This window comes from Primulina tabacum, chromosome 18 (assembly GCF_025594145.1).
Source record: "Primulina tabacum isolate GXHZ01 chromosome 18, ASM2559414v2, whole genome shotgun sequence".
NCBI classification, from domain to species: domain Eukaryota; kingdom Viridiplantae; phylum Streptophyta; class Magnoliopsida; order Lamiales; family Gesneriaceae; genus Primulina; species Primulina tabacum.
The window spans coordinates 26215639-26232052 of NC_134567.1; the positions used below are offsets into that span (position 1 = coordinate 26215639).

A 16414-nucleotide genomic window follows, 5' to 3' on the forward strand; every position below is an offset into this window, starting at 1 on the left:
TTATATTAATGATTAAAAATTTAATGCTGATTAATATAATGACTCTATAATCAATTAAAGCGAGGTATAAGAGAATGAGGAATGTAATATTAAAAAATCGACGTGCGAAATTATATTCACAACTAAAAGGAAATAAAAAATAAATAAATAAAGGAAATGAGAAAATCCCGCTTGAATATTTAATGTGGTCAACACGATGACGTGGCAAGTTTGACCTCTTCATTTTCCAGATCTATAAAATCGCCAGACCTATTTATTTACTCTCTCTCTCTGCACACAATTTATGTTCGAAGGATTCGTCGTCCCCCCCGCCCCCTTTCTCCGATTCTTTTCAAATTCATGTTCGCGATTTGGAAGGACATCGAGTTCACGTATGTATTCTTTCGGTTACTCTGGTTTTCTCGGGAAATGTTTTGTATCGATTTATGATTTTCGGTGTGTTCTTGTGTTTATGAATTTAGTGTTTGATTGAATTTATGCGTGCTTTTGTGGGAAAAAAAATTGATCTTTGTGCTGAAAGTATTAGCTTTTGATGCTGTTGAGTTGTTGGGTTTTTACTGAATCATATTTGTGTTCGATTTCGTGTGTTCTCAATGTCATGGAAGTGAAGAATTTTGGTGATGGGTTTAGTGTGAGAAAGATTTGTTGAAAATCGTACGTTATTATATACCTGTTTTTTGGATTGATTGTATTTGGAGGCTTTCCTTTAAGAATTGGCAATGGATGATCTTGAGATTTAGCCTTTTGTGTATATAAACTTCAATTTGATGGCTCGGTTGGCTTCATTTTTCTTCAATCTTGGGGCTTGAAATTGATGATACTGGATTGCCTTGACCTATATGTTGATCGGTTTAATTTGTTTTACAGTTTGTACGCTTAAATTTTGAAATGTCGAGGGAAGAAGAGAAGGATCCAGCATCAGTCGGAAGTTGGAAGTCATTCTCGAGGTCAGCTTCATGGACTGAACGCCCTCCAAGAAAGTCACATTCTAAGCAGCTATTGAACAGCAAAGCACGGGCATGTTTGCCACCACTTCAGCCTCTTTCTATCATCAGACCGACTGTCGAGAATTGGCCCAAAGCTGGGTCAGATGATATTGGCATATGGCCAAATCCTCCTCCAACTCCTGGTTCAATGACACCCTTTGGAAATTTAACTTCAGAACAACCGCCTCGAGAGTTTGATTTTCAAAGAGAGAAGCTAGCCTTTTTTGATAAGGAATGCTCAAGGATATTAGACCATGTATATTTGGGAAGTGACGCGGTTGCAAAGGATCGCGAAATTCTCCGCCAGAATGGGATCACCCATGTGCTGAACTGTGTGGGTTTTGTTTGCCCGGAATATTTTAAGAGTGAACTAGTGTATAAGACACTTTGGCTGCAGGACTGCCCTTCTGAGGATATTACGAGTATTCTCTATGATGTGTTCGATTATTTTGAAGACGTTCGAGAACAAGGGAAGCATGTCCTAGTCCACTGTTGTCAGGGAGTTTCTCGATCAACGTCATTGGTTATTGCATATCTTATGTGGAAAGAGGGCAAAAGCTTTGATGATGCATACCAGCTCGTCAAAAAAGCCAGAGGAGTTACAGATCCAAATGTGGGATTTGCTTGCCAACTTCTGCAGTGCCAGAAACGTGTACATGCCCTTCCCGCAAGTCCTATGTCTCTGATTAGGATGTATCGAATGGCGCCTCACTCGTCATATGACCCGCTTCACCTTGTACCGAAAATGCTGTGTGACCCTGGTGAATGGAGTCTTGATTCTCGGGGCGCATTCATCATTCTCATTCCTTCTGCTATATATGTCTGGACCGGGAAGCATTGCTCCCAAATGATGTCAGATAATGCGATGACAGCAACAGCTCAGTTTATTCGTTATGAAATGGCCAAGGGTCCGGTTATAAATGTCAGAGAAGGTGAAGAGTCGTGTGAATTTTGGGATGCATTCAACTACGGAAAGGGTTTAACAGGGGGCCATTTTGTAAAGTCTGAGGAACAAAACAGGTCGGTGGAGTCTGACATGGTGCCGGAAACTGCTCCTCAATGTCTCAATCAAAGGAAGTGTTCCGAGTATGATTTAGACTTTGAAATCTTTCACCGTGCGCTTGGTGGCGGTGTTATACCACCTTTCCCATTATCAGAAGCAGGGTCAGAGACACGTCTTCCGGCAAGAGAGAATGATTGGAACAGATTGAGGAGAAAGCTACCAGCAATATAGATAAGGAATTGATCACCTCTTCAAAATTGAACCCTAGTACCTTAAAAACATGTAACGCACCGGATTCCATTCATATCTGTAAAAAAATTGATGGCTTTGTGTCTCCCACCGACATTTCATCGTCTTTGAATAGCCAGTGCTATTCATCAGAATCATTCGCTTCCTGTGTAACTAGCAGCAGCTCAAAAAGTAATCGCAAGGACATGTGACCTCTCTATTATCCCTCAACGTCACGCTGACCGTCATCCAATAAACTGAATTCCAGTTCAACATCGCTGTCAACCTCTGATATTTCGGGCTCATTCAACTTCTCCCCCCATCATCCAACTGTTCTGACTCATCGTCTGTATCTGCTCGGTAATCTCCCTATGCACCTTAACGCCGAGATACCAATCCTTGTAAGAATGGTCCTATGGAGGAAAGTGTTGCCTCTGCAGATGGGAGTACCTGTTTAGATTACAATGTGATTTCGCCTTATAGCAAGATGATACGATTTCGCCTTATGTTGACTACAGTCTACTAGTGGATGCGATTGCGGCAAAAATTAGCTGTTGGCCGAGGCATTCTTTATCTTATGCGGGGAAGATTGAGCTTATCAAATTGGTAATTCAGGAAGTCGAGTGTTTTTGGTTATCCATCTTTCCTATCCCGATTTGTGTTGTCAACACCATAAAATCTTTGTGTAGGAAGTTTGTTTGGCCAACAAAGCATCCAAAAATTGCATGGGATGTGTTGTGCAAGCCTTTGGAGGATGGATGTCTGGGACTCAGAGACTTACGAGCTTGGAACAAAGCACTTTTGGCTAAAACATTGTGGAAAATACACTTGAAAAAAGACAGTTTGTGGATCCGTTGGGTTAACCACATATATAGCAGCCTTGGAGAATGTGGCATTGGAGTTGGCATAGAGATGATTCACCTTTAATCAAGCAAATCCTATCTATTCGGGATGAATTATTGAGACGACTAGGATCGGTTGACGCAGCTATAAGTGACTTAAACAATTGGTTCGATGGTAATCAGGGGATAGGGAGTGCTTACAAATTCTTCGTGAACTCCAGGGGCTGTTGGCCATTGAAACCATTTATGGGGAAATCGAGCATCCTTCTCAAGCATAGATTTCTGCTTTGGTTATTTGCACATGGGAAGCTACTCACTCGAGATAGATTGCCATTCGTGGTGGAAAAATCTTGCGTTCTTTGTGATGCGGCGGAGGAAACTCTTCTACATCTTTATTTCGATTGTCATGTCTCTAGGAACATTTGGAATAGCATTTGTGCATAGTTACACATGAAGAAAATTATGGGCTCACCTTTGGCTGTGTTAAGAGGTTTCAGATCCCTCTACAGAGGAAATTCTATATTGTCAAAGATGCGTATTGCAGCCCTAACAGCAACCGTCTACGAGTATTTGTACAATAATTCTTTTTACCTATTTAATGAATGCTAAATTCATTAAAAAAAAAGATGATACGACTGACAGACAGACAAAATAGCTTGAGCAGTTAACTATCTTAGTGTGTTCCCCAGTAGCCTTGTTTGCATAGAAATGGAGATGCATTTTGGCATCCTTTGTAAAATCCAGGATTTTAGATTTTATCATGATAATATTTTGTATCAAGATTTGCGAGATTTTCGGAATTTGTGATGTGGCATTTTTTGGAAACTCAAGAATTTAAATAATATCGTGTATATTTTTTCGGAATTTGAGATATGCAGAATTTTATCGGATATAGATCTAAGATTTGATATACCTGGATAAAGATTTAAGCAAGAAGATAACCCAATCTTGGAACTAAAAATCTTGAGGATTTTATCATGGGATTTTCGAAAATAATATTGAAAGAATATTAGGGAATTTTCGAAAATCATAGATAAAGGGAAAAGCTTACACGATAAATGCAGCTTGGGAAAGACTTAACTACCAGGATTTTAGGAAAAATAATCAAAATCTTATTTGGGAAAAATACTACTAAATTTCGGGTTTAAGTCAGCAAATTTGTGGGATTTAAGAAATATAATTTTTATATTTTAGGAAATAAAAAGTCTACCGAATATTGGGAATTAGACACAAAAGTTGAAATTTTGCAGGCTGGGCAAAGCATAAATTTCGAAATTTATCCTTGAGATACATACATGAATTTCGAAATTTAGGTCTAGGATAAAGAATAAAATTTAGATTTGATCACGATTTTGGATGGAGATTTGATTCAAGTTTAAACACGAGGATGACATCTATCGAGATAGCAGCCAACCCCTATAAATAGGAGGGCCTATAACTCGAAAATTCACACCATTTTCTACTCCAGTTTTTCGAGTTTCTCTCCTAGTTTTCTTAGGATTTTCGAGAGCTTGCTCTCTCAGTGTGCGAAGAAGCGAAGCGCTGCTGCAGTCCAACCCCGAAGCTAGGGTTCGAAATTCCAGTGCAGGAATTCCCTCTATTCACGTTTTCTACGATATCTAAGGTAAGTGGGCTTGTTTTAAATGTGTAATTTCGGTGTATGCATTTTCGTATTTTCGAAATTTCGGTCGAGTACAATTCTTCTTCTACCCCTTCTGGCTACGATTTGTGCATGAGTTTTATGTTGACACTGTGAGGATTCAACTTGATATGGGAGGGAATCCCAACTATGATATGACCCTCATACGGTGGGGATATAACCGATCCGGCCTCGCCCCCTTAGAGGAATAAAAATTAGGGACTGACGTCAGTAAACCATTGAAAGTAGAGGAATCTCAGTGTCAGGTCAAGGATACGAATGTGGTATGAGTCAATTTATGCATGATGTGTGTGTGTACGTATTTCGAATTTTATATGCATGTTGTTGTGTACTCGAACGGCCCCCACTTGCTGAGTATTTCCCAAAATACTCACCCCTTACAACCTTCCCAGATAAATCCGAAGATAAAACAGAGGAACAGGTTGAGGAAGAAGAGTCGGATCAATTTTGGGGCTGGTGAAATTATTTAAATTTTGAGAATTTTGCTGCAAGGATTTAAGAATTTTAGTAGGTTTATTTTAATTGTAAACGCTTCCGCAATTTATTCAATTTATTCAGTTATAAAGACAATGGTTGTTTTTGCGAATTTATGAAATAAACTGGTTTCGGTTTATACTGTGCTACGAGGCTGGTTGTTATTCGATTGTGTGATTGATGAACAACGCCGGTATCAAATCCCGAGTTTCGGGGCATGACATTTAAGTGGTATCAGAGCCGTCAGGTTCAAAATCCGAGTGGAAGAATAGAGTTTCAAAAAAAAAAATTCGGATTTCGGCCAAACAGCACCTTACGTGCGCCGCCGAGCTTTTCCGCCGATTCCGGCCGAGTCCGGTAATGTGTGTTTGATCAGAGACCAGTTCCGAAATCGTCTCAACGAAACGAACAATAGCCCTCAACCAATTTCAGATTTAGTGTTAGGGTGAAGCCGTAATTTCAGATCTAAGAAATAGGGGGTGTAAACCCTAAACGCCGAATATTGTTTTTTCCAATTACCCTACCAATCCTACTCCGATTTTAAATTAATTTTACACAAACGATACACAATCCATGGGTAACGTTTCTCAACAATCAATTTTGGGATCGGATCAAGAAATCAAAAACCCAATTTCAAGGGAGTTGACCGATTTTGAGCGAGTTCCGGCCAAATTAGGCAGTTTTCCGACCGATTCTGGCCATGCCGTCACCGGTTCCGTAACCCCTACCCCGTCGCCGACATACGCCTCTGCTCCGACCGTACTCCGGCGAGTCAACCCAGCGAGTCAACTCGGCCGAATCATCGAGTCAACCGGCCAGCTTTAACCTCCTATTTTCGGAAATTTTCGAAAAATACATATAAATTTCGATACCTTGCTCTATTAGTTCTTGATATTTATTTTATCCTATTTTTGATATTCTGAGCGTTTCCTTTCTTTATTGTTTCAGGAAATGGCACGTTTTCGTGTCACTGCTCGTAAGAAAGTAACCCCGATTACCCATAGGGAGACTATTCAGTTGGATTACCACCAGCATCGCACACGCGCTCAGGCTGCTATACGTTTAGTGTACCATTTCTTTTTGTAGTATTTCCTTTGTTGCTACATTTTCTTTTCTTCAGTACATTTATTTATTTAGATTGATCATGTTCATTTATTTTCCTGTTTGAGAAATCAATAAAATATTTTATTTGTTCCATTGATTTCAATTTACTTCTGCGCAATCTATTGCATGAACCTACTCGTACCAATTCTTAGAATTTGCGATTGTAGGAAATGGCCGGCAGACCCCCAAGGCAAAACCGCAACCCGCGTTACGCTAATGCCGATCGCGAAGAGAGACAGGAGAATCGACAAGAGAATGGACCACCGCCCGCAGTTAATCTAAGCCAAGCTGATCTTATGGCCATAGCCACCATAGTGGCCACGACACTGCAAGGGTTGGGAAACCCAAATGCCAATCAACCACCTCCACCACCACCACCGAATGGAATCAAATTTCATTATGAATCCCTCCGAAAGAACAGGTGTCCGATATTCAGAGGGGACGCTGATCCCGAAGTTGGCCAGAGTTGGCTAAAGAGTGTCGAGACTCAGTTAAGGCTTTTGGAAGTTCCCGAGGCACTCAAAGTGGATGTGATTGTGCCTTTCCTGGAAGACAGAGCAGCTAAATGGTGGGAAGCAGTCTCGCCAGCCATGATCGCTGCTGGACCAATCACATGGCGAAACTTCCGAGAAACATTTCTGAAACAGTACTACCCGGCAGAAGTCAGATTGCAGAAGTTAAGTGACTTTGAAAATCTTACTCAAGCTCCAGACATGTCAGTAGTGGAGTACACGTCTCAGTTTAATGCCCTTGGATCTTATGCTCCGGCCATCATGGCGGACGAAGTTTTGAAGCTGCACCGCTTCAAGACAGGATTAAACAGTAGAATCCAGTCAGCCTTAGCAGTTTATCAGCCCGCCAATTTTGCAGATCTTATGGGCGCAGCTATCCGAGCTGAAACCGACATCCACCGCAGGGAGGGAGAGAATAAGAATAAGCGACCCCATGCCGGTCAGTCTTCTCAGGGCGGTCAGAAGTTCAGAAAGCCAAACCAATCAGGCGGACCTTCCTCAGGGCAAACCTCAGCGGCCAACCATCAAGGAGCCAAGCCATGCCCGAAGTGCGGTTTCAGACACCCCGGGGAATGTCGAAGAGCCAGTGGTGCGTGCTTCGGATGTGGGAAAGCAGGGCACAGGATCGCAGATTGTCCTACGGCCTCCAACCAAGCAGCTGGGCCCAACAAGGGAACTGGGCCGAATGTGGGAGCTAACCCCAACAAACCAAAGGAGAATAAGCCTAATGCCAGGGTGTTCGCTATGAACCAAGAAGAGGCAGACGACGCCCATGAAGTCGTATCAGGTACCATCTTACTTCAAAAAGTACCTGCTAATGCATTGTTTGACTGTGGTGCTACACACTCTTTTGTGTCTAAAAGGTTTGCTAAGAAAGTAGGACTTAAGCCCGAATCTCTAACTGAACCTTTTCGGATAGCCACACCTACGAGTAAGACCATAGAAACTCATGAAATTCACAAGGATTGTAAGATCGGTATCGCTAATCAGACTTTCAGTGCCGACTTGATACAATTGGTTATGGTCGATTTTGACATCATTCTAGGGATGGACTGGTTAGCCAAAAACCATGCAATAGTGGACTGTAAAGGGAAAAGAGTTAAGCTCCGAACCCCAAATCAGGCAGAGATCGTGTATCATGGTAAATCCAAGGAACGAAAATCACTCCTTTCCGCTTCCCAGGCATGGAAGGCCATGAAATCCGGAGAAGACATCTACCTAGCAATGATCAACGAAGTGCAAGGAGAAGTCGAAATGAGGATAGAAGACATCCCAATAGTATGTGAGTTCCCGGATGTTTTCCCAGAAGAACTCCCAGGGACAGTTCCGGACCGCGAAGTTGAGTTCGAAATTAATCTGGTTCCTGGTGCAGCACCAATCTCTAAAAGCACCTTACAGGATGGCGCCAGCTGAACTCAAGGAGCTAAAAGAGCAACTCCAAGAATTGCTGGACAAAAGGCAAATTCGACCTAGTGTGTCCCCATGGGGAGCTCCAGTAGTCTTCGTAAAGAAGAAAGACGGTAGTATGAGATTGTGCATCGATTACAGAGAATTGAACAAGATCACAATCAAGAACAGGTACCCTCTACCTCGGATAGACGATCTGTTTGATCAGCTTAAAGGAGCCGCCATCTTTTCTAAATTGGATCTGAGGACTGGATACCACCAACTGAAGGTCAAGGCTGAAGATATCTCCAAAACAGCTTTTCGGACAAGATATGGGCATTATGAGTTCACAGTGATGCCTTTTGGGTTGACTAATGCGCCTGCAGCCTTTATGAACCTAATGAACAGAGTGTTCAAACCATTTCTGGACCGGTTCGTAGTGGTATTTATTGATGACATCCTCATTTATTCTCCCAACGAGGAAGAACATAAAGAGCACCTCCGCCTTGCACTACAGACACTGAGGGAGAAGGAGCTATATGCTAAGTTTAAGAAATGTGAGTTCTGGCTTAAGAGTGTATCCTTTTTAGGACATGTGATCTCGGAAGCAGGAGTATCAGTGGATCCCAAGAAAGTTGAGGCAATTACAGAGTGGCCAAAACCTAAGAACGCCACAGACATCAGGAGCTTTCTTGGACTGGCAGGTTATTACAGGAAGTTCGTCGAAGGTTTTTCTTCCATAGCTATACCACTGACTAAGCTCACTCAGAAGAATTCCAAGTTCATCTGGGACGAAGGTTGCGAGAAAAGTTTTCAGACATTGAAAGAAAAACTTGCATCCACGTCAGTGCTAATCTTACCTACTGAAGATAAGGAATTCACCATCTACAGTGACGCATCTAAGGAAGGTCTGGGATGCGTACTCATGCAAGAGGGAAGAGTGATCGCCTATGCGTCAAGGCAGTTGAAACCGCACGAAAAGAACTACCCTACGCATGATCTTGAGTTAGCAGCAGTTGTCTTTGCCTTAAAAATTTGGAGGCACTACCTCTATGGCGCCAAGTGTGAAATTTTCACAGATCACCAAAGCCTCAAGTACTTGTTCACCCAAAAAGAACTAAACATGAGGCAAAGGCGATGGATCGAACTACTGAAGGATTACTACTTCACTATAAGTTACCATCCAGGTAAAGCGAACAAAGTGGCCGATGCTCTGAGTCGGAAAAATGGAGGCAAGACCACTCTAGCTTCACTCTCCGCCCAGCCATGTCTGCAGGAGACCGTCAAGTTAAATCAGGACCGAGACCCCGAGCTAAAGAAACTCAAGGAACAAGTCAAAAACGGGACGTCTCAAGATCTACAAATTGATGACAAGGGAGTCGTTTGGATGAATGGACGGCTGTGCGTACCTAACAACGATAACCTTCGCCAAGAAATACTATCAGAAGCACACAAGTCCAAGTTTTCAGCCCATCCAGGCAGTACAAAAATGTACAGAGACCTTAAAGCAATTTTTGGTGGAATGGAATGAAAAGAGACTGTGGCAGAATTTGTCTCTAAATGCCAAGTGTGTCAACAGGTCAAAGCAGAGCACCAACAACCTGGAGGATTATTGCAACCATTGGAGATACCTGAGTGGAAGTGGGAACACATCTCCATGGACTTTGTGGTGGGGTTACCAAAGTCGAGGCAAGGTCAAGACGGAATATGTGTAATTGTAGATAGACTTACAAAATCTGCACACTTCCTACCCGTCCGTATGAACTATAATCTGGACAAGTTGGCTACACTGTATATGGATAATATTGTACGAATTCATGGAGTACCAGTGAGCATCCTGTCTGACAGAGACCCAAGATTCGTCTCACGTTTTTGGAAGAGCTTTCAGGGGGCCATGGGAACTAAAGTGACTCTTAGTACGGCTTATCACCCACAAACCGATGGCCAAACCGAGAGAACAATTCAAACCCTGGAAGACATGCTGCGAGCCCGCGCTCTAGAATTCAGTAGCAATTGGAGCAATCATCTACCATTGATCGAGTTTGCTTATAATAACAGCTATCACAGCAGTATTGGGATGGCTCCATACGAAGCCCTGTATGAGAGAAAATGCCGATCACCCTTATATTGGGATGAAGTGGGAGAAAAAGCAATAGTAGGACCCGAACTCGTACAGATAACAATAGGCAAGGTTACAGTAGTCCGAGAGAAACTCAAGGCAGCTCAAGACCGACAAAAGAGTTGGGCAGATCTGAAAAGAAGGCCAGTGGAATTCAACGTTGGCGAGAAGGCCTACGTGAAAGTGTCGCCTATGAAAGGAGTTGTCCGATTCAGTAAAGCCGGGAAGCTAAACCCCCGTTATGTAGGACCCTTTGAAATTTTGGAAAAAGTAGGCACACTGGCATACAGATTGGCGCTGCCGCCAAACATGTCTAGAATTCATAATGTTTTCCACATGTCCCAACTACGGAAATACATCTCGGACCCAAGCCACGTGTTGGAAGCAGAACCGCTCATGATCGAAAGTAACTTGGGAGAAGAGCTGAAGTACGAAGAAGTTCCCATTAGAGTCGTGGACACCAAGAACCAAGTACTGAGACGACGAATCATTCCCTACGTCAAGGTACAATGGTCGAACCACAACGAAAGAGAAGCCACGTGGGAGCTAGAAAAAAGGATGAGAAACCAGTACCCGTATCTCTTCGGAGACCAAGCCAACCCAAGTTTCGAGGACGAAACTTCCTATAAGGAGGGAGGGATGTAAAATCCAGGATTTTAGATTTTATCATGATAATATTTTGTACCAAGATTTGCGAGATTTTCGGAATTTGTGATGTGGCATTTTTTGGAACTCAAGAATTTAAATAATATCGTGTATATTTTTTCGGAATTTGAGATATGCAGAATTTTACCGGATATAGATCTAAGATTTGATATACCTGGATAAAGATTTAAGCAAGAAGATAACCCAATCTTGGAACTAAAAATCTTGAGGATTTTATCATGGGATTTTCGAAAATAATATTGAAAGAATATTAGGGAATTTTCGAAAATCATAGATAAAGGAAAAAGTTTACACGATAAATGCAGCTTGGGAAAGACTTAACTACCAGGATTTTAGGAAAATAATCAAAATCTTATTTGGGAAAAATACTACTAAATTTCGGGTTTAAGTCAGCAAATTTGTGGGATTTAAGAAATATAATTTTTATTATTTTAGGAAATAAAAAGTCCACCGAATATTGGGAATTAGACACAAAAGTTGAAATTTTGCAGCCTGGGCAAAGCATAAATTTCGAAATTTATCCTTGGGATACATACATGAATTTCGAAATTTAGGTCTAGGATAAAGAATAAAATTTAGATTTGATCACGATTTTGGATGGAGATTTGATTCAGGTTTAAACACGAGGATGACATCTATCGAGATAGCAGCTAACCCCTATAAATAGGAGGGCCTATAACTCGAAAATTCACACCCTTTTCTACTCCAGTTTTTCGAGTTTCTCTCCTAGTTTTCTTAGGATTTTCGAGAGCTTGCTCTCTCAGTGTGCGAAGAAGCGAAGCGCTGCTGCAGTCCAACCCCGAAGCTAGGGTTCGAAATTCCAGTGCAGGAATTCCCTCTATTCACGTTTTCTACGATATCTAAGGTAAGTGGGCTTGTTTTAAATGTGTAATTTCGGTGTATGCATTTTCGTATTTTCGAAATTTCGGTCGAGTACAATTCTTCTTCTATCCCTTCTGGCTACGATTTGTGCATGAGTTTTATGTCGACACTGTGAGGATTCAACTTGATATGGGAGGGAATCCCAACTATGATATGACCCTCATACGGTGGGGATATAACCGATCCGGCCTCGCCCCCTTAGAGGAATAAAAATTAGGGACTGACGTCAGTAAACCATTGAAAGTAGAGGAATCTCAGTGTCAGGTCAAGGATACGAATGTGGTATGAGTCAATTTATGCATGGTGTGTGTGTGTGTACGTATTTCGAATTTTATATGCATGTTGTTGTGTACTCGAACGGCCCCCACTTGCTGAGTATTTCCCAAAATACTCACCCCTTACAACCTTCCCAGATAAATCCGAAGATAAAACAGAGGAACAGATTGAGGAAGAAGAGTCGGATCAATTTTGGGGCTGGTGAAATTATTTAAATTTTGAGAATTTTGCTGCAAGGATTTAAGAATTTTAGTAGGTTTATTTTAATTGTAAACGATTCCGCAATTTATTCAATTTATTCAGTTGTAAAGACAATGGTTGTTTTTGCGAATTTATGAAATAAACTGGTTTCGGTTTATGCTGTGCTACGAGGCTGGTTGTTTTTCGATTGTGTGATTGATGAACAACGCCGGTGTCAAATCCCGAGTTTCGGGGCGTGACATCCTTGAATCTGTATCTGTTAGTTTACTTCATATATTTGTGCCCATAATAAGCTCTAGCTCAAAATTGGTGTTTTTTTTAATGAAAAAATTAATGTATAGTTAGCTATGACGTTCACAGCTCTAATCTGAATGGCATGTTCTTCCGTTGTGATCAGGGATGATCCAAGAAATTCAGCAAGAGAGCCGAGCAACCCTTGGCCCTCGGACCGCCCTAGCCCATATCAAGGGGCGATCATCCCCTCAGCGAAGAAAATTACAATGTTATAGTTACTTTTTCTAATAATTTAAATATAGGCTTTTCAATAATTATAAATTTGCAATTTCTGGCCTCATTGTGCCTTCCCAGTTTGAATCTTGGTCCGGCCAGTGCCCACGATTGCTCCAATGAAAAAACAATCTAACGGGATTTCATAAAATGATTCAGATTTGAGGATTTACGAAAAATTTATCATAATAATATCCATGTTTGTTTTGAAATTAAATTCACGACTTGTAATCTCGGAGACTTGTACTGTGTTTGCTGCGCAGTCAATTGGGTACAGAACCAGCATCATCAAGAAACTCTTTTGCCTGTACGTTCGTACTTTTTCTTTTCTTGGTTTTATAATTTACGTTTTTTTTCTCGTTTTCTTCATCTTGGAATTCTCAAAAAGTTGTTTCGACTGTTGACTTCAAATTTTCTGAAACAATTAGTAAATGTCAATCACGTGTCTTAACTATAAAGTCTGTGGAAACTACTCTCTCATTACATGGGAAACGACTGTAACTGTTTGAACGAAAGCGGAGAAAGAAGAATCGGTTTAAAAGAAGAATTAGAGTCTTCAAGGGATCCCTGAGTACTGATCGATTGGGACTGAACTCAGTTCACAAAAGTAGTATGAAAAGAATAGTAGGAGGGTAGAAAGAACAAAATTTCACGCTATCAAAAAATAGAGTGCGCGCCATGAAAAACGCTCCAACAACAACAAAATCTAATTTTGAAAAACACACAAATCTTGTTTGAAAAATAATTTTATAAATCGAACAACTCAAATCCCACAAATATATTTGAAAAAATGAGTTGAACCAAATCTACACAAATGTATTTCAGAAAATGGGTCACCAAATCTTGAGCTAATTAAAAAATTTAGCGTGGACTAGGTACAATTTTTAAGTTGGTTTTGGAAGGATACATAAGCAGCAGCAACTTAGTTAGCACTTGATTGAACATCTTGGTAACATTTCAAGTCGACTATCATAACAGTTATATCATCCAAACTCCCTCTTGTCACAGCTAGGTTTACAAGCTCCTTGCAAGCAGTCAGAAGCGCACTACAAGTTGGTTTTTTCTCGACCAAGTCTACATTCTCGTTGTGTGGAAATGGATTCTTCTTTATCTGAGCGCTTGAAATTCTTCGAATCTTTGATAGAGGGCTTCGATTTTCACCATGATCATCAACTTTTTTCAAAGAAGTTTTATTTGTATGGCGGGAATGGTGTAACATCCTCTTCGTTTTAACCAAAGAAACTCTTGGTGATCTTGTCACGGCAATGGGACTCGTGCAAGGACATAAACTATTGCTCATCTCCGGTGCCGATCTCACAACTTGTTTAGTACTAGCAGAGCATAACTTTGTCACAACGTCTACTGCTTCTTGATTCGTGACCTGTTATTCATTACATCTGACTAATCAACTCGTGAAAAATCTAAACTGAATTGTCCAAACTTGATACGTTCGATCAAAGTGTGCTTACCTCTTCCCAAAGCCCATCAGAAGCTAAAATCAGAAAATCCATATCTGGTTTTAAGTGCATAATCTTTGTATCAGGCTCAGAGATCACCCAGTCTTTCAGATGGGCATCTCCAATACTTCTTGAAACTGCGAGTGTTCCATGAACTCTCCAAGCTCCACGATGGAACTCCACGTATCCACCCTGCGTCAAGATTCAAGAAAATGGTCGTCAGAGAAGTTGAAAATTAAACAAATATACATCCAACTGACGCTTCTGTTTGCCTTGCCTTATCCTCTATTCTCCGTTGTTCATCCTCACGAGTAGGGCAATGATCGGTTGTTAGGCCTTGGGCTATTCCACTCCTACTCAAAACTGCTCTGCAGTCTCCCAAGTTCGAAACTAACAACTCCTGTCCTTGAATCAATGCAGTTACACAACATGCACCGCTACCGAATCCCTGCGAATTTGGCACTCAGTCGTTAAATTTATTTGTTGTTATCCAAAAGAAAAGAATGAACTCTGACTAAAGCGCTGTTTACTTTTCAAGGACTTTTTAAACTTCGGGGAACAAAACATTGTAATTGCCATCAAAAGTTGGCATGTTGAAAAAGTCTTCATTTTTCTATTCCTTGCGTAAACAGTCAAATTCTTCAAACAAGATTGCAATTACCAAGTATAATGAGAACATAAAATACAGGACATCTTGCTAAAAATATTCAGTCTGACGTAAAAAATCAAATCTGTAAGATGTTACCTGCTTCAGAAATTCATCATCTGTTTTCAGGTACCCATCTTTGATGGCTTCTTCTCTTGATTCACTTTCAGAAGCATTCTCCAACATTTCAAATATTCTCAAATGCAAATTCTCTGCCACAAACTCTGCAGCCTTGCTTCCTCCATGCCCATCATACACTCCAAAAAATTCCTGCAGCTCTCACTTATCATAAGTTCTTCCAACGCATACATCTAAAAAAAAGTAAATGAATCAACTACCCAAACCAGTCGTCGATCGGGTCAGGTGAGAAAACGAATTCCACAGTTTATATTTAATTCTCGTATAACTCAGTTTCACCTAAAAAACACTCATTCAGGTTGGTCCACATGAATCGGTGGGATAAACAGAAAAACATGAACAACATATGCCAGTCAGGTAAAAACAATAAATACAAGCAAGATCTCATTTTGTCACTACCTTTTTAATCCCGTCCTTTGAAGAAAGAATCTTATGGGCATCTTCCATGAACTTTTTTTTGCCCTTCAAAGAATAAACACCAACCCCATAATCACAGAAACCTTGATCACCACCAACACCTTCCTCTTTAGCCTCACATTTCTTGAATACATCAGTAGAGATTTCTTTTAAAACATTTGGGATCTCAATCTTGGGGGGTCTCTTTCTCTTCAAAGAACAGGAAATCAATCCATCTGAGTTTAGCCCACAAATTTTTGCTCTTTCTTTACTTGAAGAAAAAGAAGGATTCATTGCGTCCATAGATACTTCACTGGTTTCAGTGCTTGGTACCATCATAGTAATGTTGCAAGAGAATGAAGATGATTTGATATATGATGAATACTTTATTAACTTTTCCTGAGAGGATTAATTATATATATATAACGGCTACAACATTGGTTGGGTCAAAGACAATATATAAATTCACGGCAGATTATTTTATTGGGTCAAAAGTTGTTGTTTGAAACATTGAATTCTTGTTTCCGGAGCCGTTGGGAATTAAGGAGAAAGCTTGAACTGTTATATTGGTTATTATACATTATGGCAGCGGTGGCTGGCTCCAGCTATATCACGGGATTGGGAAAAGCAATCCTTTTTAAAATAATTAACTTTTTTAAAAAAATAAAAATTGATGAATCCATTTTGTAAGAATTATAAATGGACCAAATTTTTTGTTGAGATGGATGAGCCTGAAAAGAAGAAGAAGAAGTCTGATTAAATTAATTAAATACATTTCATTATATTAGAGATGTGAAAATATAAATTTTTTAGCAAAAAAAAAAAGAAAAGCAAAGAAACTTTATATAGTATAAACGAATTATAATAGACTCTCGACTTATTCAAATATCAGAGTCGTAGTTGCTTTGAATAAAATAATAAGGAAACCAGT

The 16414-nt window shown here is 40.5% G+C and overlaps 1 protein-coding gene and 1 pseudogene across 1 annotated transcript; one reads left to right on the forward strand and one right to left on the reverse strand.

Annotated features, from left to right (window-relative positions):
- The first annotated feature begins 281 nt into the window (after positions 1 to 281).
- On the forward strand, positions 282 to 2429 carry LOC142533189 (protein-tyrosine-phosphatase MKP1-like; annotated as a pseudogene).
- An 11206-nt stretch (positions 2430 to 13635) lies between these two features.
- LOC142532954 (putative protein phosphatase 2C 14) lies at positions 13636 to 15886 on the reverse strand. The gene is made up of 5 exons (XM_075639514.1): positions 15487 to 15886; positions 15049 to 15219; positions 14581 to 14751; positions 14316 to 14495; positions 13636 to 14227 (listed from the first exon to the last, which is right to left on the reverse strand). The coding sequence occupies exons 1-5, from the start codon at positions 15820 to 15822 to the stop codon at positions 13769 to 13771; spliced, it is 1317 nt and encodes a 438-aa protein (XP_075495629.1). The 5' UTR covers positions 15823 to 15886; the 3' UTR covers positions 13636 to 13768.
- Between the last annotated feature and the right edge of the window lie 528 nt (positions 15887 to 16414).